This window comes from Typopeltis vanoorti, chromosome 2, assembly GCF_054136105.1.
Source record: "Typopeltis vanoorti isolate ZY-2024b chromosome 2, IOZ_Tvanoo_1.0, whole genome shotgun sequence".
NCBI classification, from domain to species: Eukaryota; Metazoa; Arthropoda; class Arachnida; order Uropygi; family Thelyphonidae; genus Typopeltis; species Typopeltis vanoorti.
Genome location: NC_143550.1, coordinates 54,366,092 through 54,391,742, shown reverse-complemented (window position 1 = coordinate 54,391,742; position 25,651 = coordinate 54,366,092). Strand labels below are relative to the sequence as shown.

The 25,651-nt window shown below is 36.5% G+C and overlaps 1 protein-coding gene across 1 annotated transcript in view; it reads left to right on the top strand.

Moving 5' to 3' along the window:
- Nucleotides 1-25,651, top strand: part of CalpC (calpain C) — a 73,164-nt gene that overhangs the window by 14,852 nt on the left and 32,661 nt on the right. Inside the window, exons 2-4 of the mRNA XM_090405055.1 lie at nucleotides 20,685-20,854; nucleotides 24,434-24,503; nucleotides 25,010-25,265. Of these exons, the coding sequence (XP_090261181.1) occupies nucleotides 20,717-20,854; nucleotides 24,434-24,503; nucleotides 25,010-25,265 (464 nt within the window). The 5' untranslated portion in view covers nucleotides 20,685-20,716. The remainder of the gene's footprint in view (nucleotides 1-20,684; nucleotides 20,855-24,433; nucleotides 24,504-25,009; nucleotides 25,266-25,651) is intronic.

Here is a 25,651-nt window from a genome sequence, read left to right as displayed (position 1 = left end):
TTGCTTTGTTTTAACATTAATTAGATTTATAGGAAGCCATGCTACTTTATCGTGACAGTCCATTGAGCTCAAAACAAGAAGATGAGATGGGATGAGAAAAATGCGCTTAGTTAGTTTGTCCACTTAATGAACATGTGCGTATTTCCATCAATTTATCTGCGAAGGGTTTAAGGTAATTAATAATAATGTTATTACAACTAACTTAAATATTTATGAAAGTACTAATATTTGGTTCGATGTGTAGATTTCAATATTGCTTCTTTAATTTCATCTTCGAAGGAATATTTACTAAAATTATGGGGTAAAAAAAAAACATTTTTTTTTTTTTTTTATAATTTCGAGACGTTGTATCTCGGTCTAAAAAACAGACTCAGATGTGTCGGTGAGAAAAGAACTCTGTTGGAAGGGGGGGGGGATCATATACCAAAATGCATATGACTGTATAAACACTTTTTAGGAACCTAAAAATTGTTCATGTTGTTGAAGCAATTCGAACCCTTTATTCTCTTTAAACTAAACCATGCATTGTATGACAGCACCACTAGACCCCCCTATCTCACATTATGATCACAGTCCCAATCTAGCTTGAACCTACAGAACTGTACCCTCATTCCAAATAAAGAAAGAAAAATAAATTGTCGCTGCAAAACACCAGGCATAACTTGTATCCCTTGTTTCCGGGGGAAATCCCCCACCCCCACCCTAACTCCTTCTATTCGGAGCAAACAGCTTATGCCGAAATAGCAAAAGTAAAGGTAGGTAAAATTGATAAAGGGATTCTCTTGTTATCATAATAACTCGTTCTACCTTCGTGCATTCGTTACAGGCCACAACAGCTCACCTCGTTATAGTTGGCTAGAAGAAAGATGATGCATTGGTCAGGCGTATATAACTTTGGCGTTTCTTCGACGTCACGGCTTACACTTGCATGCGTTGCAGATACTCACTACTGCCAATGCATGTGATTCGTACCTTTTTAGAATGATAAGACAATTCTGAGGAAGCAACTAACAGGGGCAGATGTCTTCAAGTACAAAGGTCTAAGCAAGAATGCCATTCGTTCGGTTTTAATGAGCTGAAAAAAAATTCCTTATCTGTATTAGCAATTACAATCATTCTATTGTCAGAAATATCAGAAATATTTTTTTTCCTTTGCTCCTTTCGGGCATGTTTAGAGTTTATTATTTATGTTATTTATTTTTCTTATAAATTGTGGAGATAGAAAGTTATTTGGTGTATTTTTGTCACTGTTATTTTATCATTCAATGAGTAAGCCCCAGAAAGAATTTTTTCCATTAATCATTACCTTTTAATAGTTTACTAAGAATTCAATTTAAACATATCATTAAAATAAACTTTTTAATTTAATTAGAGAATTTTTAAGCATATTTATTTTAATCATTTTTATATTAAAATTTATCACAATAATTCTAAATAATTCGAAGTGATAACTCCAAATTTGTTTGGTTAATGGTATCCAGGATTTTGACTAAATTTTGTTCAGTCGTCACAGTTATGACTTCAACAGGATCGTATTTAATAGCAAAATTTCTCAAATGTTTCCAAACAAACGAAAATTATATTTTTACAAATGACAATAAATGAAGTGGTTACAGTACACTCGCCGGAAAAAGAAAGATTCACTTACTGTAATAATGAATAAATGCAAAATAATATTAAACACAAATTTCCATGATGGTCTTAAATGTAATTATCTCAAATATTACACTCCATACGAGTGTAATAAGAAGATCTGCACTAGTTAAAATCGATTTCAATACTCGCCGTGAATGGCGCTTTCATCAACTTTCTAGTAATGTTCTCAGCGACACCTTTGTAGGAATTGTTTGCTTAAATTTTTAACGTGAACTAAAATTCAAAAGTCTACAAATCAAAAGTAAAACAATAAAATAAAAGTTGTCAAGGGGTTGTAATTAATAATTTTTGACTCTTACGTATATCAAAAATTTTGTTTGTATAAATTTATATTGTATACAAATATACTGATATACTGTATATAATATTTAATATATTAATAATGAAGGAAAAATTTGAGTGTAATGAAGATATTTGTAACAATGGTTTGCATAATATTAAATAATATATTATTGTATTTAATAAAAAATAATATCACTTATTCTTTCTTAAATATGATAAATATATTATAAAATAATTTAAAATATTTTCCAAAATTCTATAAATGTAATAACAGCTTTAAATATTTTACATCTATAATATATTAATAATTTGTACTGTATATAATAATATATATGATAATATTAGATATATGATAATATTAGATAGCCCCCATGTGGTGGCCTGGAGAAGAATAGCTCCACTGCAGCCTATGCATGTCGTACGAGGCGACTAAAATGGGTACCCAGGGAGGGTGATGGATGGCAATGTTGTAGCGAAGCAAGTTCTAACTGAGGCTTGGCTATTGCTGTTACCCTCCTGCCATGAGCATATCTCATAGCTCAATAACACCCTATCCTTACGTTGTCCTCTACAGATAACGGGGAATATGAAAGGCATTCTTGCTTCGCCCACCTAGTCAAAAAAAAATAAAAATATTAGATAGTATATGCAGATATTAAAGATGTAAAATATTTAAAGGTGTTATTACATTTTATAGAATTTTGGAAAATATTTTAAATTATTTTATAATATATTTATCATATTTAAGAAAGAATAAGCGATAGATTTTTTATTAAATACAATAATATATTATTTAATTTTTATTAAATACAATAATATATTATTTAATATTATGCAAACCATTGTTACAAATATCTCCATTACACTCATATTTTTCCTTCATTATTAATATATTAAATATTATATACAGTATATCAGTATATTTGTATACAATATAAATTTATACAAACAAAATTTTTGATATACGTCCTCCGTGTGGTGGCTGGGATAAGAATAGCGTCACTGTAGCCCATGCATGTCATAAGAGGCGACTAAAATGGGTCGCAGAGTTTCGCTCTCTTAGGTTTCTTCCGAAATTTCGTTCCCGGTGAGCGGGGCTTTGATTTCGGGGGATTTGTCTTGAGAGCGCCGGGGAGGGGCCTTGTCAGTGAATGCTTTTCCCTGGAATATGAGCGGTTCTGCTCAGTGTGTGTGTGGGGGGGGGGGCGTCACTGAGATGAACCAACGTTGAGTTGGACGATCTTTCGGCCACTCGTAGGGAGTGGTCCTGGAGATCGTCTTAATTTTTAGAAAGGGCTTTACTTAAAAATCGCTCCACTGTAGCCCATGCATGTTGTACGAGGCCACTAAAATGGGTACCCAGAGAGGGAAATGGATTGCAATGCTGTAGCCAATGACGTTTTAACTGAGGTTCGGCTATTGCTGTTACCCTCCTGCCATGATCAGAGCTTATAGCTCTATATTACCCCATCCATACATTTTCTTCTACAGATAACAGGGAATATGAAAAGCATTATTGCTTCACCCATCTAGCCAAAAAAAAAAAAAAAAAAAAAACTAATGTTCCAGTTGATGATTCGTCCAATTATTGCTTATGTATCCCCCGCCTGGAGTCTCACTTCAAGCACAAATATCCTTCAACTGCAGAGAGTGCAAAACAAATGCCTACGCATGATTTTAAATGCGCCATGGTATATCAGAGATGTTCAACTTCATCGGGACACAAATATCCCTTATATCTACCCTTTATTGCAATCTTTAGCAGTAAAGGTCTTCTCAAAATCGTCTTCACATCCAAATGGACTAGTTCAACAAGCAGCAAGCCATGATGAATCAGAGTTCTTCAAATATAGGAGAACTAAGGCCATCCTAGTTCCTAACAAGGATCTATAACTCACACCCACTCGGGCAGAGCACTTAGTTCATAAACTTTCCCCTACACTGTAATCTTATCATATAGCAGGGATTATAAAAGCATTTGCTTCACCCTTACAGACAGTAACGTTCTGCGAATATCTAATATTGCATTATTATAACATATACACTATTGAATAACTATAATGATATATGTTATGGAGTAAGCGTGTTTATTAGCAAAGAAGTATATGTTCGCACATGATGATATGTACATCCATAGCTATCGGTGAAATCTTGATCGAATAAAGCATTAACGACAGTAGGTTACGTGCTCGAAATGGGCACATGTGAAGGTTCTCTGTCATCTTGGAAAACAAGAGTTGGGACATCTGCTGGACATATCGTGTAATTTTAACCCTTAGTTCATCAAGGTTTGAAGGCGGGTCATGGTGGAATACCCATTCCTTCAACATACCCCCAAAGAAAGACATCAATTGATGTGAGATCAGGAGAACGTGAAGGGTATGGGAATTCTGTGATCGAAATGAGTCTCCCAGGGAAGTGTTCTGATAAATAGGCTCTAGAACCACATGATGTGTGACAGGTCGCTCCGTCCTGTTGGAATACTTATGCCCGAAATGGAATGCTTTTTTGCACGACGCATCCAATGAACCAACACATTCTCGATGTAGCGTTCGCTATTCAAGGTCATAGTTACACCACCCTCTTCAATTGAAGTAGAGCCCAATTATGCCATGACCGGAAACTGACACCATGTGGTGACCTTGCTGTGAAGTGTTCTACCAACTCCGTATGAACGAAAATAATGCTCAATAATAAACGTCTTTTTTTTTTTTTTTAACATCAACACCATTGCTACAGCTAAATGTGATGGCGTATAATCTACACGTGCTCTTCTATTAAGGTGCATGCAGTCGAACCAGAGGCGTAGCTAGGGAGGGGCGGAGAGGCAGTCCGCCCCGGCCGACACTTTTAATCTTTTGAACTTTTGCAGTTAATTCTAAAATACATTTCGAGAACTCATTTCGAAATATTGTAATACTACTGCGACTTTTCCTCACAATTGCTGTAAGTGTTGCTAGTTGTGAGAGGAGATTTTCTAAATAAAATTGATTAAGAATTACCTACATTATTATGAAATGGACTTCGCCAATGTCATCGGCGATTTTGCTAATAGAAAAGCAAGAAAAATGACATTTTAGAATGTTGAAATTAAAGTTTTACTTTTAAAATAAACATAGTGTTTTATATATATATATTTCCCAAAGTAGGCCGTGAGCCCCACAATTTTAATATTTTGGGTGGGGGCAATTAGAAAATGACGTCGTTGCATTCGTCACCTCATCACCGATACACTCAAAAATCTTACCATTGTCGCGATAAACTATCGATGTTGCAACCCTGACTTTCCGAGAAAAAAAGCTGACATCACTAATATAGCAGTCAACATAAATACAGTATCAAGAAGAACTCTCAGAAAAACCAAATGATGAGTCCATTAGAACTTTATTCAACATAAAAGGAACAATGGCATGGCTTTCTGACATGACAGAAAGAAATACCAAAATTCAACTAGTTTTGCAAAAAAAAAAAAAAAAAAAAAAAACCTGTTGCCCTTCCCGTCGTCATATTTAGTTGAATGTGGCTTTAGTGCTGTAAATGACTTGCTACTGAAAAAAGAAATCATCTGGATATTACAAACCATGGGGATTTGAGATTGAAAATGACTAAATTAGTACCTGAAATAAAAACTCTTTGCAGCAGACATCAAGCTCAAGGATCGCATTAACTTGGGTTTTATTTTCCCGAATTTAGTTCGATTTATGTTTTATAATATCCAAAGTGTAATATAAAATTTATATTCACCGAAGAAAGTGAAATTAAAAGACAGTTTTACCCATGTTCCTTTTTTATATAAAGTACCTATTTATATTATACTTTTTCAGAACCTGGCTGACTATTATGCTAGAGAGGGGGGGGGGGGGAGCATCAAAATTTTTGAGCCGTTGAGGTGGGGCAGGATCCAAAAAAACGTTTAGAAACACTGTTCTATTCCTAAAAATCGAGTTCAGTTACATAATGTTAAAATTACCGGTGAAGCGGCCCGTTCACGTGAATGTGGACGCAGCATCTAATTTCATACGTTAAATATCTACAAATACTCGTAGTTTGAAATAGCATGTAGAAATGTGTTCTAACAATTCAAAATATTGAATTGTTAAACACATTTTAATATAATATATTAAAGCAAGAAAAAAAAGTGAAATGGTTAGGAAAATAATTCTAGCCACACAGTTCGATTATGTAACTCACCGTCTTTACTCTTAGCTAAAATAATTTTCGGAAATTATTTAAATTATGAGCCACCAGTTTGCTTTTAGTTATTGCACGAGGTGTTCCATATTACATGAAAGAACCTCCGTAAAATTTTCTATCAATATTAATTTAAAAAAAAAGCAAAAAAATTCAATATCGTCTTTTTATCGAACGGTTTCTTGTTCATCCTAAAATGATTTGAAGTGTAAAAGGGATGATAACGGAAATCGAACATTTCCTGTAAAAATGGGTGGGAGAAACCTTTATTATACTTGAAAAAAATAAAGTACACAAGGTTACCGTGATAAGTTATTTACATTTTAATTAAATCTTCGAAAAAGGAAAACAAAAAGTTTCACGTATCGAATTTTAGCTAGACAACAAAATTCGAACTTATTTATTCCCCTATTATTATTATTATTATTATTATTATTTAAAAAAAATCTGATAAGTTTCTAATGTTTCAGCGCTGAAAGTTGATCACAAACATTTGTGATTCCTTCATTTTTTTTCCCTAAAATCAAATTCATATCTTTTTTTCTTCCTTTTCTTACTTAGTCTAAACAATATTCAGGTTGATTTTCGCTTGATTAGATTATTTAAGCTTTCTTTCCTTAGTGTCCGGCAAATAGGCAACGTATTTTGAAACCCAACATCGTGTCCATTGTACAAATTTCTTGATGGAATTTTTTTCCATGTCTATCGTTTACATCTACACATACCGACCACCGAATTAGAAACTTCGCAGAAATCAGTGATTTAGTTTGATATCAAGTAAACTTAGTAAAGCAATAAGTCGAATTCTTCACATAACTGAGACAACCACGATCTCTTTTCAGCTCTATATAATTTATTATTATTATTATTATTATTATTATTATTATTATTATTATTATTATTATTATTATTATTATTATTATTATTATTATTATTATAAACACAGCTTCATGAAAGATGCCATCTATCTATTTATCTATCTATACCAACGTCAAACTTATTCTGTTCCTGGAAGATCAATACATGATAACCCCCATTTAATGAGAAATCTCACCCACAGCCAAAATGAAAACCTAGCACTCGTCAGCTTTGATCAGAAGAAGGCTTTCGACGGGGTAGAGCAAGAGTACGAATAATATATGCACGTAAATACGAGAAAGATATTTAATTAGCGAAATATTTCGGTCTGGAAATAGCAGACCATCTTCAATGGCACTACAAGAACAGTTTTAAAAAAATACAAGGTGGAATACTAGCAATAGATCATTTAAAAATAGAAAAAGCGCATGATGTTATATCACTAAGTATTAAAGGGAATATTTTTAAGCAGAGACATGATTGAAATAAAGATATTAATTAATAATATTAAATAACATAAAATTAATATGAATTAATGAGTTATCCCGATTAGACTTTCTCAGATTTTTGATATAGATATACAGTCATTCCGATTCAGGTTAGGACGATGGAGTAAGGCCTCTACGCTTTCTTTGAATAAACGTTCAAATTTATAACGCGATCTATGTAAGAGGCGAGTTTTTGACCAAAGGATGTTGTGGTTAGTTTCAATCCCGTGCTGAGCCAATCCAGATTTTTCAGGTTTGTTGTGATGAATAAAGGATTGATGTTCTTGGATTCTTTTTTCAAGAGAACGTTCAGTTTGTCCAAAATAGGAGAGATCACAGTTGCAGGGAATTTGATAACTCCAGGAAGAGACATAGTTGAGCGTTTGTCTTTAGGAGAAGGAAAATGGGAAGATAATTTGTTAATAGGTGAATACGTAGCTGTTAACTCATATTTCTTCAGAATTCTTGCGATAGGTTCTGAAATCCCGGAGATGTAAGAAATTGGAACTCGACGTATTGAATTTTCGTTGTTTTGTGGTGGATTATAAGAATCGAGAAGATGTTGAGTACTCTTTTCGGAAAAGCCATTGAGTTTCATGTGTTGTTGGATAGTAGAAAGTTCTTTCTGTAGAAAATTAGAAGTAGAACAATTAGTTTTGGCTCTTCTGATAAGACATTTTACGATTCCTGTTTTTTGACAAGGATGATGGGCTGATTCGTTAAGAATATAACGACCTGTGAACGTTGGTTTCCTGTAAACTGTAGTTATAAGAGTATTTGAAGGTGACCGGATGAGGAGAACGTCTAAAAAAGATAACTGGTTGTTTTCTTCCATTTCCATAGTAAACTTTATACGATGACAAAGAATAAATTTTCCGAAAAGAGTACTCAACATGTTCTCGATTCTTATAATCCACCACAAAACAACGACAATTCAATACGTCGAGTTCCAATTCCTTACATCTCCGGGATTTCAGAACCTATATATATATATATAGATGACATCTTTACTGTATGGCCGCACAACAAAGACTCCTCACCTTCTTTTTTAAACAGTATCAATTTCTTACATATCTATATCACAAATCTGAGAAAGTCTAATCAGGATAACTCATTAATTCATATTAATTTTATGTTATTTAATATTATTAATTAATATCTTTATTTCAATCATGTCTCTGCTTAAAAATATTCCCTTTAATACTTAGTGATATAACATCACGCGGCTTGTTCTATTTTTAAATGATCTATTGTTAGTATTTCACCTTGTATTTTTTTAAAACTGTTCTTGTAGTATCACTGAAGATGGTCTGCTATTTCCATTAAATATCTTTCTTGTATTTACGTGCTTATATTATTCAATCTTTATGTCACAAGTATCCTTAAAACACAGAGCAAGAGTACCTTTATGAAGTACTAAAGGCATTCGACTATGGCCCTCTCATCTTTGAAACAGTGCAATTGCTATACAGAGATGCACTCTTCGGTTTAAAATTAACAACAGCCTCACCCCCACTTTGCCATACTCTCGAGGGATCAAGCAAGGACAATTATACACACTGGTCATAGAATCCTTCTTAAAAAGTATACACGACACCATCATCTCCAAACGAACCAGCATAATAGAGCCGCATCAAAATATAAGCCTATCAACATATGTCGATGACGTCACAGTAATAATCCATAATGACGAAGAAATGACACTAACCAATTAAGCACACAGACTATATGCACAAGCCTCAGGGGCCAAATTAAACTTTGCAAAAACCACTGGTTTGTGGTCAGGCAGATGGAAGGCCAGAACCGATTCTCCGATTGAATATACCTGGTCAAATGAAGGACAAACATACTTCGGTGTACACCTTGGCAACACCAAAATATATAATGCACTGAACTGGACACAGCTGCACAACCGATTTAAACAATTGCTAGGAAAATGGAACAACAGCATTCGTTCAATGTCTTCACTTAGAGGAAGAATCCTAATAATCAACCAGATGGCTGTGAGTGTGCTATGGCATACCCTCAAAGTACCAACACCCCTGAAGATTTTCTCCATCACATTCAAAAGGCAATGAAACGTTTCCTCTGGAACAGTACTAACTGGACCACATACCCTGAACTCTGCAAGCCACTCAATAAGGGAGGTCAAGACCTGATATCCTGATATGTGATCTTCAAAACAAGATCACGTCCTTCAGGATAATCCTTCTCTTAAAGACACTTCACTCCAATCATGCTTAAGTAACCACCTTCGATTACATCATGAAATCATCCACCAGAGGACTTACATTTTCCACAATCCTCCGAATGGCCAGTTCTGTGCCATTAGGGAAGATACTCTACAGCAGCGCTTCCCAAACTGCAGGTTTTGTTGAGGGAGCCGTGAAATAATGAAAACAAATTAAAAATGTTTTAAGACTAAGGAGATTTTTTTTATCTTAAAAGAAACGTATTTAATTTTTATTTATTATTTCTTTTTTGTTATTTTTTATATTTTAACGGAAAAAAATCACACATTAGTGCGGGTTCACAAATTTTGCTTCCTGCGTATTTCGGATGAATATTAGTGAATCTATGCTTATTCATACAAGTTTCATTTCAAAGCAGAAATCTAAGAACTGATATTTACTTTTTGTGTAGCAGTATTGAAACACATCCATTACATTAAATTTTTATTAAACTTCTTTTATGTTTTTAATTCTTTCTCTATTACTAATCATTTTACGTTTCATGCGCTTGTACTGTAAATTTTCAATAACAATATATCTATCTATCTATATAAAAATATGAGATAATGTGGCATGCCAAATGTGTATGTAAGATGCTAAAAATGTAATATTTGCATTTGAGTTTTGCAATATTCGTTGTGTATGTTCTGTATTGAATATAAATACAATAAATATTATAATAATATATGTCTATATTAAGATTTTTTTTCGAGGGGGGCGTGAAATATTTTAATTTTTCCAAAGGAGGGCCCTGGCATCCAGAAGTTTGGGAAGCACTGCTCTACACCGGTGGAAAAATACAGAACTTCACCACGCACTGACAGGATCAACAGAGTTAGCTGTACTAACAGAAACATAACAAGTCTCACAACTGGCCAGTCCTTCTTTTTCCCTGCATGGAACTGAGCAGGAATAAGAATCACAAGGGACTCCTGACCAAGACGCTAAACTGGAAAACACTAACATGCTTACCATTGAAAAACTCAAAAATTGAAAAGCAATATCAACTGATGTAAGCTGCTATTATAAAAGCCTTCCCAGATATCGCTACACCTCAGGGAATCCGTATTCCTTCTGTGAGGAACCTACCTTTCATCTTGCATCATCTGAAGCCTCACTTGCAATTCTTCCCTCCAACTACAAGAAAATATATCACTTCTCAGTTCATATCAGTGCCTCCAACTTCGCCCTTCGTATATTCATCCTTAACCCTCTCATCTACTAAGCTGCACATGCCACCCAGTTTTCAGTGGGATCTTCCATACAAATCGAGGTGTGCCAAACCAGATTCTGACATACAGTGGAGGCTATGGCATAACATCTTGCCAACTCCTACTAAGCTCCACAAATTTCAGAATCGGATCGGTGTTTATTCTGCGAAGTTTCAGGCACCTTGGAACACACATATCTAACCTGTCCTGCAAACAAAGCGATGCTCATCTACGCCCTGAATACAGCCTCCAGCACCTGTAACTACGCCCACAGCAAAGAAGACTACTGGAATTTAGTCCATACAGAAGAGAACAAACACAGAATATGCAATTTCCTCTTCATCTGCGCCAAGACCGTCATTGACAGTTTCTACCTTAAGCACACAAGAAATAACCAGCACCCATCCATCACTGAATCGGAACAAACCCTCATGTGTAGCTTACGTCGGAAACTACAAAGCGGGCTTTCATTGGGATTTGATTATTACAAAGAAACAAGAACTGTCGCAAAATTCATAGAGGAGTGGAATCCAACTGGTACCCTGTTCTGGATTGGCGACGACAATACACTTCAGCTGACAAATAACTAAAAGTGATACTGAACTGTAATATTGACTCTTACTGAAAAGACAAATCCTGTCTACCACTAATGTATCTTTTCCCCCTCATTTCTATTGTATATCTAAAAAGAAAATCCTTTTTTTCTCTGTAATATACATTCTTATAATATGTAAATAGTCCTTCTTTGTTGTCTAAAAAAATATCTGTCTATAGTGAAAACATTAAGTAATAATTAACAACAAATGCGTTTCATTTGTCATAATTTATAACTAAATATGACTTTATACTCAATTCATTAAGCTGGATTTAGAAACAAAAAATACTAGTTACAATTAATCAAATGACTTCTAACCTTTTTACAAATATTAAATCCTTTTCTTCAACAATGGTATATATCTTGTTTTCTGCATTAGCAGAGCACATATTTTAAAATTTGTATACTAAAAATATGCAAATTAAAAATAAAAAGTAAATCATTTTTAAAAATTAAAAAAAATATTTAAATAATTTAAGATTTGTAAAAATAATGCCGATACCTTTATTTTTATAAATTACTTTTATATAAAAGTTAGCATAACAATTTCGAAGTCATTGATAATTGATATCACTGATAACTTGGTATTGTTTCGACAACAATTTGAATGAATAAATTTATTGTTTGTTATGTTATGTTATTATTATATGTTATGTTATTATTTAGAGGCCCAATTAATAATATTTACAGGTATGGGCACCTCTGAAATGATTGTTTATGACTAATAAAATATTTGATTCCAAATTTCAAGAGAAACTATCACTAATCACAAGTGTCAGAAATTTAGCGGTGACACGTAAGTTCAGGGAGAATACGTTCGCTTCATAACCCAATCTGTTTCATAACTTAATTATAACAAATTTCAAAGTCTTTTCATTTTACCAATTGGAATTTATCGAAGGAAACTATAACGACGAATAGCTGTTGAATTTCTTTGTTTGAACTGAAGTGAACAGGTGTCATTAATAGCAATTAAAAAAAAAAAAAAAACATTCTAGTGTTCCCTTCTTCCGTTTCTTATAAAGCATGCACTTCGTTTTCTTTAGTCTACCTTTCCGTTAAGCGGCTTTGCAAAACATGAACGGTTTCAGAAATCCTTTCACGTACCTCGTTATATAGAGGCATTCACGTACCTTTTAGCGCCGCAGGGAGTTTTTTTTTTTTTTTTTTTTTTTTTTTTTTTTTTTTTTTTACCGTAAAGGTTATTCGTATACAAACACACACATACATCCCCTCTGCTTAGTAACGTAGGTGGTTTTGGCTTTGACCTAGGATGATCTAGGTCTTCGTCTTACATTTAATGATTTCAGCTGGTTGTCTAGGTAACGGACGCCCCCTACGTACATATTTGTGCGTGTCTGTGGGCGGACGGAGAGGAAGTAGGATACTGCATTCATTCATCGACGACTTCCGGAGTTTAAACATCCCCAGAATACTGTTCCTTTGTTATTCCCCCCCCTCCCCCACAAAAAAAAAAAAAAAAACCGACCAACGTTGAAACGGAATATTATTTATGTTACGGTATGGTGTGTTATTTCCCTTAAGTGCTGTTCATAAAATGTAGAATGTTTCGCCGACATCAGGACATAAATTATAAATAAAGCCAAGATTAACGATAAGGTTATATGATGAATGCGCAGAAGAAACAAAAAATGACAAACCGCGGATGTATTTTTTTTTCCCTCGCACTTTTTTCTATTTTCTGTGCTCATGGTTGGAATTTTTTTCTTTCAAAATTTTAGAATGAAATGACAAAATTTTTCTATTTTCGCTGAGGACATCATGCATCCACTAACTATTAATTGAATGGCTACAAAAGGAAAAAAATAAAAGGTCCTGAGTAAGAAAAATAAACATTACAAATCTGCGAATAATTACAATAGCATGGGATCGTGATAAAAATAATTCGTATATATAATGTATATATCGCTACTGTCAGGATGGGTGAAGCAAAAGTGCTTTTCATATTCCTCTTTGTCTGCAAAATAATTCGTCCTTAAGAGGACTGGCTTAAAGGGGCGAAGCAAGAATGCTTTTCATATTCCCCGATATCTGTAGAGGACAGTGTAAGGATAGGGTGTTATTGAGCTATATAAAGCTCTGATCATGGCAAGAGGGTAAGAGCAATAGCCGAGCCTCAGAACTTCATTGGCTACAGCATTGCCATCCATTACCCTCCCTGGATACTCATTTCAGTCGCCTCGTGTGACATGCATGAGCTACATTGGGGGCTTATATGTAAGTAAAGCCGTCTCTAAAAATTAGGACGATCCCTAGACCACTCCATAGTGGTCGAAAGACCGCCCAACTCAGCGTTGACTCCACTCAGTGACGGGCCATCCCGGAGAACACCCTCCACAGAGACTCAAAATGCTCTCCCAGGGCAACTCCACCGAAATCAGCCCCCCTCCCCCTCACCGGGAGCAAAATTCCGGAAGAAACCTGAGAGAGCGAACTCTCGAAACTCAGCGTCCATTTTAGTCGCCTCTTACTACATGCATGGATTTACATTGGTGCTATTCTTATCCCGGCCACCACACGAAAAAATAATGTGTTAACTTCTGTGGCAGATGGAATGAGCCCTTGGCTCTTTATCCTTTTATCTCTGTTTTACTTGAGTTTGGGGTTGTTGTGTGGGTATTACAGCCGCTCTTGGTGAGCTTTTGTGTTGGGTTTTACTTTAAGATGGCTTTCGGTCTTCTGTGTTTGAAGCCGGTCTTAGTAATTGGTTCTGGTGATTTTCTGTTATTGCGAAGAATTTTTTTGCGACGTTTTTCATGAGTGTCTTGATGCTTGGTAGTTTAGTATCGCGATGAAGTTGAGTATTTCTGACAAACCAGGGTGCATTTAGTGCCATTCTGAGGCACTTGTTTTGAGTTGTTTGCAATTTTTTAATGTTTCTTTCTGTCGTGTGTCCCCAGGCTGGTGAGACATAGATTAGTTGGGGTCTTATTACTGTTTTGTATATGAGGATTTTGTTGTTTTGGCTTGTGCTACGGTCTGGTTGGCCTTGGTGGCGACGTAGTCGGTGCGTGTGTCTTTAAGTTTAGTTTTCTGTCCAGGTGTACGTCTAGGTATTTTGCTGTCAAAATAATTTGCCTTATAAGGACTGGCTTAAAGGGGCGAAGCAAGACTGCTTTTCATATTCCCCGTTATCTGTAGAAGACAGTATAAGGATAAGGTGTTATTGAGCTATTAAAGTTCTGATCATGGCAAAAGGGTAACAGCAATAGCCGAGCCTCAGTTAGAACTTCATTGACTACAGCATTGCCATCCATTACCCTCACAGGGTAATTTCTTCTTCAGAATTATAATTGGTCCTTATAAGGACTGGCTTAAAGGGGCGAAGCAAGAATGCTTTTCATCTTCCCCGTTATCTGTAGAGGACAGTGTAGGGATAAGGTGTTATTGAGCTATTAAAGCTCTGATCATGGCAGGAGGGTAACAGCAATAGTCGAGCCTCAGTTAGAACTTCATTGGCTACAGCATTGCCATCCATTACCCTCCAAGGGTATTAGATTGAATGAATCAATCACCGTATGTGTAAGTAAAGGTGATATCTCAAAAATATCGGACGATCTCTAGGCCACTCATTCGTGGGCGAAAGACCGTCGAAATCTCAGCGTTGGTTCTACTCAGTGAAACTCGAGTACCGAGCAGAACCGCTCATATTCCGAGGAAAATAATTCACCGGCAAGTACCCCTCAGCGGGCCGTGCCGGAGAACACTTTCCCCGGAGACTCAAAGTGCTCCCCTAGGGCAAAACCTAAGAGAGCGAACTCATTAACCCAGGATAACAGCAACAGCCGAACCTCAGTTAAACTTCATCGGTTCAGCATTGCCATCCGTTACCCTATATGGGCATCTCATATAAAATCAATCACCGTATGTGTAAGTAAAGGTGATATCTCAAAAATATCGGACGATCTCTAGGCCACTCATTCGTGGGCGAAAGACCGTCCAAATCTCAGCGTTGGTTCTACTCAGTGAAACTCGATTACCGAGCAGAACCGCTCAAATTCCGAGGAAAATAATTCACCGACAAAGCCCCTCAGCGGGCCGTGCCGGAGAACACTCTCCCCGGAGACTCAAAGTGCTCCCTTAAGGCAAAAACCTTAAGAGAGCGAACTCAAAAACTCGTCGCCCAAGGGGGTGAGAGCAACAGCCGAACCTCAGTTAAACTTCATTGGTACAGCTTTGCGTTGCTATCCATCACCCCCGAGAGCATTAATGAACCAATCGACTATGTAAGTAAAGGTTCTATCTCAAAAATACGGACGATCTCTAGGCCACTCATTCGTGGGCGAAAGACCGTCCAAATCTCAGCGTTGGTTCTACTCAGTGAAACTCGATTACCGAGCAGAACCGCTCAAATTCCGAGGAAAATAATTCACCGATACGTGAATAATTCACACATACGGTGATTGATTTTATATGAGATGCCCATATAGGGTAACGGATGGCAATGCTGAACCGATGAAGTTTAACTGAGGTTCGGGCAACAGCCGAACCTCAGTTAAACTTCATTGGTACAGCTTTGCGTTGCTATCCATCACCCCCGAGAGCATTAATGAACCAATCGACTATGTAAGTAAAGGTTCTATCTCAAAAATACGGACGATCTCTAGGCCACTCATTCGTGGGCTTAAGACCGTCCAAATCTCAGCGTTGGTTCTACTCAGTGAAACTCGATTACCGAGCAGAACCGCTCAAATTCCGAGGAAAATAATTCACCGACAAAGCCCCTCAGCGGGCCGTGCCGGAGAACACTTTCCCCGGAGACTCAAAGTGCTCCCTTAAGGTAAAAACCTTAAGAGAGCAGACTCAAAAACTCCTCGCCCAAAGGGGTAGCAGCAACAGCCGAACCTCAGTTAAACTTCATTGGTACAGCTTCGCGTTGCTATCCATCACCCCCAAGGGCATTAATGAACCAATCGACTATGTAAGTAAACGTTCAATCTCAAAAATATCGGACGATCTCTAGGCCACTCATTCGTGGGCGAAAGACCGTCCAAATCTCAGCGTTGGTTCTACTCAGTGAAACTCGATTACCGAGCAGAACCGCTCAAATTCCGAGGAAAATAATTCACCGATACGTGAATAATTCACACCTACGGTGATTGATTTTATATGAGATGCCCATATAGGGTAACGGATGGCAATGCTGAACCGATGAAGTTTAACTGAGGTTCGGGCAACAGCCGAACCTCAGTTAAACTTCATTGGTACAGCTTTGCGTTGCTATCCATCACCCCCGAGAGCATTAATGAACCAATCGACTATGTAAGTAAAGGTTCTATCTCAAAAATACGGACGATCTCTAGGCCACTCATTCGTGGGCTTAAGACCGTCCAAATCTCAGCGTTGGTTCTACTCAGTGAAACTCGATTACCGAGCAGAACCGCTCAAATTCCGAGGAAAATAATTCACCGACAAAGCCCCTCAGCGGGCCGTGCCGGAGAACACCTTCCCCGGAGACTCAAAGTGCTCCCTTAAGGCAAAAACCTTAAGAGAGCGAACTCAAAAACTCGTCGCCCAAGTGGGTAAGAGCAACAGCCGAACCTCAGTTAAACTTCATTGGTACAGCTTTGCGTTGCTATCCATCACCCCCAAGGGCATTAATGAACCAATCGACTATGTAAGTAAAGGTTCAATCTCAAAAATATCGGACGATCTCTAGGCCACTCATTCGTGGGCGAAAGACCGTCCAAATCTCAGCGTTGGTTCTACTCAGTGCAACTCGATTACCGAGCAGAACCGCTCAAATTCCGAGGAAAATAATTCACCGACAAAGCCCCTCAGCGGGCCGTGCCGGAGAACACCCTCCCCGGAGACTCAAAGTGCTCCCTTAAGGCAAAAACCTTAAGACAGCGAACTCAAAAACTCATCGCCCAAGTGGGTAAGAGCAACAGCCGAACCTCAGTTAAACTTCATTGGTACAGCTTTGCGTTGCTATCCATCACCCCCAAGGGCATTAATGAACCAATCGACTATGTAAGTAAAGGTTCGATCTCAAAAATATCGGACGATCTCTAGGCCACTCATAACTCGATTACCGCTCAAATTCCGAGGAAAATAATTCACCGACAAAGCCCCTCAGCGGGCCGTGCCAGAGAACACCTTCCCCGGAGACTCAAAGTGCTCCCTTAAGGCAAAAACCCTAAGAGAGCGAACTCAAAAACTCGTCGCCCAAGGGGATAAGAGCAACAGCCGAACCTCAGTTAAACTTCATTGGTACAGCCTTGCGTTGCTATCCATCACCCCCAAGGGCATTAATGAACCAATCGACTATGTAAGTAAAGGTTCAATCTCAAAAATATCGGACGATCTCTAGGCCACTCATCCGTGGGCGAAAGACCGTCCAAATCTCAGCGTTGGTTCTACTCAGTGAAACTCGATTACCGAGCAGAACCGCTCAAATTCCGAGGAAAATAATTCACCGACAAAGCCCCTCAGCGGGCCGTGCCGGAGAACACCCTCCCCGGAGACTCAAAGTGCTCCCTTAAGGCAAAAACCTTAAGAGAGCGAACTCAAAAACTCATCGCCCAAGTGGGTAAGAGCAACAGCCGAACCTCAGTTAAACTTCATTGGTACAGCTTTGCGTTGCTATCCATCACCCCCAAGGGCATTAATGAACCAATCGACTATGTAAGTAAAGGTTCAATCTCAAAAATATCGGACGATCTCTAGGCCACTCATCCGTGGGCGAAAGACCGTCCAAATCTCAGCGTTGGTTCTACTCAGTGAAACTCGATTACCGAGCAGAACCGCTCAAATTCCGAGGAAAATAATTCACCGACAAAGCCCCTCAGCGGGCCGTGCCGGAGAACACCTTCCCCGGAGACTCAAAGTGCTCCCTTAAGGCAAAAACCTTAAGAGAGCGAACTCAAAAACTCATCGCCCAAGTGGGTAAGAGCAACAGCCGAACCTCAGTTAAACTTCATTGGTACAGCTTTGCGTTGCTATCCATCACCCCCAAGGGCATTAATGAACCAATCGACCATGTAAGTAAAGGTTCAATCTCAAAAATATCGGACGATCTCTAGGCCACTCATTCGTGGGCGAAAGACCGTCCAAATCTCAGCGTTGGTTCTACTCAGTGAAACTCGATTACCGAGCAGAACCGCTCAAATTCCGAGGAAAATAATTCACCGACAAAGCCCCTCAGCGGGCCGTGCCGGAGAACACTCTCCCCGGAGACTCAAAGTGCTCCCTTAAGGCAAAAACCTTAAGAGAGCGAACTCAAAAACTCATCCCCAAGTGGGTAAGAGCAACAGCCGAACCTCAGTTAAACTTCATTGGTACAGCTTTGCGTTGCTATCCATCACCCCCAAGGGCATTAATGAACCAATCGACCGCATCTCACGGTCGATTGATCACATCGTAATCACCATAATTAGTCCTTATAGTCCTTATAAGGACTGGCTTAAAGGGGCGAAGCAAGAATGCTTTTCATCTTCCCCGTTATCTGTAGAGGACAGTGTAGGGATAAGGTACCATAATTAGTCCTTATAGTCCTTATAAGGACTGGCTTAAAGGGGCGAAGCAAGAATGCTTTTCATCTTCCCCGTTATCTGTAGAGGACAGTGTATGGATAAGGTGTTATTGAGCAATTAAAGCTCTGATCATGGCAGGAGAATAACAGCAATAGCCGAGCCTCAGTTAGAACTTCATTGGCTACAGCATTGCCATCCATTACCCTCCAAGGATATTGGATTGAATGAATGAATCAATCACCGCATCTCACGGTCGATTGATCCCCCACTCGCCATAATTAGTCCTTATAGTCCTTATAATAAGGACTGGCTTAAAGGGGCGAAGCAAGAATGCTTTTCATCTTCCCCGTTATCTGTAGAGGACAGTGTAGGGATAAGGTGTTATTGAGCTATTAAAGCTCTGATCATGGCAGGAGGGTAACAGCAATAGCCGAGCCTCAGTTAGAACTTCATTAGCTACAGCATTGCCATCCATTACCCTCCAAGGGTATTGGTTGTTCGTTCCTTCCGACTCTACTTCTAAGCCGCCATAATTAGTATCGAACTGACATGACTTTCATTAGTCCAAGATTCTTTATTAAAATTGGTGTATTTGTTAATTACCTTTTTTAATTTCAGCAGTAATATTTCTTTAAAATATAAATATAAGACTTTAGCTATAATTTAGATTGCTATCTTATTTTAATTGATAAATTATTTTTTATTTTTTATTTTTTATTAATTTTATTATAATAAAATTAAATAGTAATGAGTTAGTCTTAAACCACACTGCTGGCTTTCATTTATATTAATGCGTCCTGCAAAGGAATTTATCACTTTTTTTAAAGCTTATTTCAGCTGTTGTAAGTTTTTTTTTTTGACAGCTATTACGTCCTTTAATAACTCTCCTGGTATTCAGCGTAAAATACATTTGCTTGAAGAAGTCGGAAATACACGTGATTACTATTGTTGTGCTTGTCTTCAATTGATAAACTGAGCACTCAGGTAGAAAACGGCTGTCTGAGCAGCTCACCACCAGGCTGAAGTGAAAACCTGATTACTGCATTCCTAGCATTTCGATTCTTTTGAAACAACTTCAGATGAGATAATAACTTCCTTACGATTTTCCTCCCTTATTTAAAAATTCATCTATCTTGAGAATTTTATAATGTCATTCACTAAAGCCAGTTCCTCTCTCTCTCTCTCTCTCTCTCTCTCTCTCTCTCTCTCTCTCTCTCTCTCTCTCTCTCTCTCTCCCTATTTCCTAAGGAGAATAGACAACACATTTGCTTTTCACTTCTAACTTTTTTTTGCCGCCTCTCATCATTGCCGGGGTGGAGTGCATTCCTACTGGGTGCTTAGATAAGAGGAAATGGTTTCTAATCCGAACTAATATTTATCAGTGTGTGATTTTTCTGATTACATCATCATTTAAAAAAATTAGTTTTTTTTATTTTTTATTTTAAATCCACACTTCTTTTTCTCTGATTTCTTCGGAAGAAAGGAACGATAATTTCTATAATCCCATCTAGGATCCACCCTGATTTAATTATTAGCTACCCTATTTATTTTAATTATTTATTTAGTTGGCATTTAGGTATACTAATTTGGTGTATTTACATTTTAATTTATCAACTTCGGTGTAATCTCATTTTTGTGCGAACATCACTTCTAAGGCCATTGCATTTACTTTCCAGCAGTGAAGAAATCTGTCTGTTAGAAGCAGGGGATGTCCGAGTTCGAGAAAGTCAAGCGTCTCTGCCAGAAGAGAGGAGAATTATTTGAAGACCCTGAATTTCCTGCTGTACAAACTTCGGTATTTTACCATCAAACGCCGCCATTCCAGTTCGTTTGGAAGAGGCCAAAAGTAAGTTTGTGAATTAAGAGCTTCATAAAATGTACCAAGGAGGTTACATTCATAACTAATGAAACTTAACTAAGCTACTTTGATGAATAACGATTTTTTAAATGCAGATTCAAATTAAATTGTGGAGGATCTGTGGAATGATCCTTATGAAGATTAGGGTGAAGATTTGCGAGTGATAGAAATTGGTTGGTAGGTGATAAATCCTTTTTTTGCTAGATAAATGAGTGGATTAGATTGCCAGAAGTTGTGGGTTCTTTCGGTGAACGAGTTCAAAGCGAACTATAACAGATATGTAAATATTGATTAGTGTCTGACTTAATGTTTACAGCCTCTCTCGATGAGTCCGAATAATACATCATATCTCATAATTACCTAGTTTCTAGTTTATTTAATGTATATTTGTACGTTTGTTGATTGTTGAGTGACTCTATTCAAAGAGTTAGGGTTCGAAAAATTTATGATTTGATCATACATTAATTCATAAATAAATTATAAATTAACTCACGCATTCTGACAATTCTACGGAGTTGAGGCATCTATACTTCAATGTAGTCATGCTCCATCTTTATATAGAAAGATTTATAAGCATGTAGACAAAGGATAATGAAGATTCAAAATTGGTCTGGAAGTTCCAGAGCAGTTCCAATCATAATCCTACAGGATCTATCGAAAGAGTATAATTCAGAATTAATGTTCTATTTCGATTGTAGCAATGTTAATTGTCCTTGTTTCTTGGATAACTGCATCGCCTCTTCTCTCTCTCTCTCTCTCTCTCTCTCTCTCAGCATCTAAACTTAGCTGTATAAGTTTTTTACGACTGATTTCTGACAAGGTTTATATCCTGAATGCAATTACCTTATATGTCAGCGTATAGGACGATCGGCGTATAAGACGAGGCTTAAATGTTAGGCTATTTTTAGGTTTTAAGCTTATGTCGGTTGTATAAGACGACCCCCCAATTTCTTCTTTCTTGTATTCATGCAACGTTAGATATTGTTGTTATATCAGTTATTTTTATATCTATGCATATCCGTTATTTTTTGGCATAGATTTAGTATTTACGCGAATTATCCTAATTAAAGGATAATAATTAAAGATTGTAATGAAATCATTTAAAAAAGTATGGTATCTCTAATATTATGGATGGTACGGAAGATGATCTGTTGTGGGACACTGATGATGATGAAAACGAAATCAATTCGCCGGATTCGAACTAGGATCCATATGATGATCATTTAAACAATGAATCTGAAGAACTATTTTCAACAGATGATGAAGAAAATTAACATGCAAATTGAGGTTAATAATTATTATTTGTTTTTTTAAGACTTACATCTATTGTAATATTTTAAATAAAATTTATGCAACAAAAAATTAATCTGATTTGTTTATAAACACTGCCTATTTTCTTATATAACGATGTATTGTAACCAGGATCGGCTCCTAGTATTTTTCGTGTGTGTACGATTAATGTTCGGAGCCTTTCCAAACACGTTTTTTTGAATAAAGTGTGAATAAAACCAACAGGAAAAATGAAAAACAAATGAAAACCGCTTTATAGTATAATGTTACCTATGGATTAGTCCTGCTTATACAATTTTTTTTTTACATGGAACTCAACAATTAATCATAAGTTGATTTTTGATACATCAAAAAAATAAAGAACTATTTTAGGTATATTTTCGTAAATTTTATTCAAAAATTACAGTGATATAATCGGGTCCAGGATACAATTTCAGAATTTATTTGTTCGTTTCCGGGAAGATCTGAAGGGGGCCCCGAACGGAAGACGACGTACATTCATAAGAGTTTAAACTCTTATCTCATATTTTTTGACATCTTTTAGGCGCCTTTTCTTCTGCGGCTCCTGTGTATATTGCACACTTCGCACACGCCACCAGCCGGGTCTGATTGTAACTACCTAAATGTTCATCCAAAAAAATTAAGCTTCCCTTTTTATACTCGCAGTATAAGATGACCCATGATTTCGAGGGGTTTTCTGTAGTATTTGAGTCTTCTGTTCGCCAACATATATATTTTTTTCTTAGTTTTGTGCTATGGGAGGTTTGTTAAGAATTTTGTTTCGTATCTACTAGCTAACATAATTCAGCAATATGTTTTCATACCCATAAATTAAGAAAAGAAATATTTAGTTTTCATGTGCGGAATGAATTCTTATGATTACAATTAGAAACAATAGCAGTAAATGCAGGGATGTATTAAGTTAAAGGAATAAATACAGAATAAGGGAGTATAAGAAGTGATAATACACAAAAAATGTAATTGTATCAAAATTTAGCTTTCCTGACAACATAACGATATTTTTTTAAAAGGTTGCCCATTATAAACAATGATTTTGTGTTCAAGTACAAGGACATACACACACACTGCGAGCTATTTCTTATTACACAATCGATCGCGGACACGGAGATATATATCATCAGCTATCTGCCATACATCGAAAACAAGGGGGGGAGGGGGAGGGTGTCACGCGAATTCATAATTATCAAACGGAACGCGGAAGCCCTCTTCCTTGCAATCGTTTGACCCCATGACCGATTCTTACACTATGCTTGTATCTGCCCTGTTTTCTTAATAGGAACACACCGTCCACAAATTCGCCGTTTAGATTTATCATAAGGGAAGGTCAAGGGTGACCTATATAATTATTTCAGTGGCGTGATGTGTTATTGGCCTACTTTGATCCTACAAGCAACTTACAAAAAAGAAGAAAAAAGACAATGACGTCATCAAGTTGATTTGTAGTTGCTACACGACCTCTTCTTAATTATATGTCTGATATAGCGATGCATGTAAGAAATATAATTAAGGAATGAGAAATAACAAAGGAATTAAGAATGAACTAAAATGGCTTGAATAGAAGATACTCATTCAAGACATCTTCACTCATCAAATAAACTTGAAAATATTGCTAATTCAATTATGATTTCGTAATTGGATTCCTACATAACTAAAGCTGAAATTAAGTCTAAAAATGTATTCTCAGATTTAATTTTATTTAAATTTATACCGAACTTCAGTATTTAGACGAACCCTAGGGTTGGAAAAACTCGAGTTCGTATCCATCTATGACGTGAGAAACTTCTGTCAGGTGTTTTCAATCAAATGATGAGACAGCCGGTTTAATACGGAGGTATTTCTATGGAAGCTTGGGTTTTTCGCATCTCAAACAGGCCATCCGGACAGAAGAACACACGCAATTATAGACGTAGGCCATTTATGGGAATAATAAACATTAACCACCCAATTCCGTCTAATTTAGTTTCGAATTCTGCACGGTAACGTGTGGATCTATGCATGAACTTAAATCAGGAAAGGAATTTATATCATCTTAGATTACTAGATAGGTTATATTCCGTCTTAGATGGTAAATCTAAAAGGATCTAAAGAAAGCTACTTAATCAGAAGCAGTTGCCCATGAATAAGTAGATTTTGTTACGCGAGGTGAATATTGCAAATTCTTTTACTATTTGTATACAATAAAGGGAAGCCAATCCTTGGTATTGAGATCATGTTTCTGCTCATCCATATAACTCATTCCTTTTTGATATATTGCAGGAATTATGCAACAATCCAGTCTTTGTTCAAGATGGCTCTTCTCAATACGACATCACCCCTGGAAAACTAGGTGAGAATGTTGAATTTTCTCATTCTACCCACTGAATCTAATACTTGTTTAACACTTTCATTGCCAAGCTGAAAATTGGAATTTCGTGTGGTGGCCAAATTTTTTTATATTTTTTTATTTAGTTAGCGACGTCCACGCGATAACGCGTGATCGGTCGTTTGGTGAGAACTCGCATCGCGCGATATCGCGTGTTTGGCAATGAACATGTTAAAATATATCATTGTAGATCTAAGCTTGAATATAAACTAGCATTTGAAAAGCACTAACGTTAATTTCCTTGGCTATATTTTTCTAAAATAATCCCCATGCATTAATAATGTATTCTAATTCTCCTGTTTAAGTAATTTTAGCTCCTCTGGAAAAGAGTTAAAAATGAATATGGCGTTATTTACTTTGAGACTGCTTTTTTAGCTAAGACTTTAGCAGCCGATCTGAACTGCTTTTTCAAATGCTTCGTTGTACTTTTTCACAGAGATTGTATTTTATTTTATTTTATTTTTTCTCAGGGGATCACTGGTTAGTGTCTGTTATTGGTTGCCTTACAATTACCAAAGGACTCTTCTATCGTGTTGTACCTGCAGACCAGACATTCAACAAAAGTGATTATGCCGGTATCTTCAGGTTTCGCATTTGGTGGTCCGGAGAGTGGCAAGAGGTCATGGTGGATGATCGATTGCCAACAGTCAACAACAAGTTAATCTTTGTCCATTCTCACCATAGTAATCAGTTTTGGGCTGCACTTCTTGAGAAGGCCTATGCCAAGTAAGTGACATTAAATTTTTTTCAGATATCTTTCTACGTATAATAATTTTTTTAAATTTTATTTTTTTATTACATGTGATACATACATTACATGCATTTGATTACATATGATACATACTTGATTACATATTTTTCTTTCAAAAAATTCAATATTTTTTTATTATTATTAAAGTTATGATTAATATTGTAATTACATATTTACAACAGATTTAATTATGTTTTTTTTTTTTTTTTTTTTTTTTGTAACAATGAAAATCGTACAGTTTTTTTTCTTTTCTTTTATTTTCCTGTATAACATATTAACAATAATAATGTAATACAGCATTTATTCGTTTAACAATGAGCTACATATATTTACAATTTTAATTTTTTTTTTATTATATTTA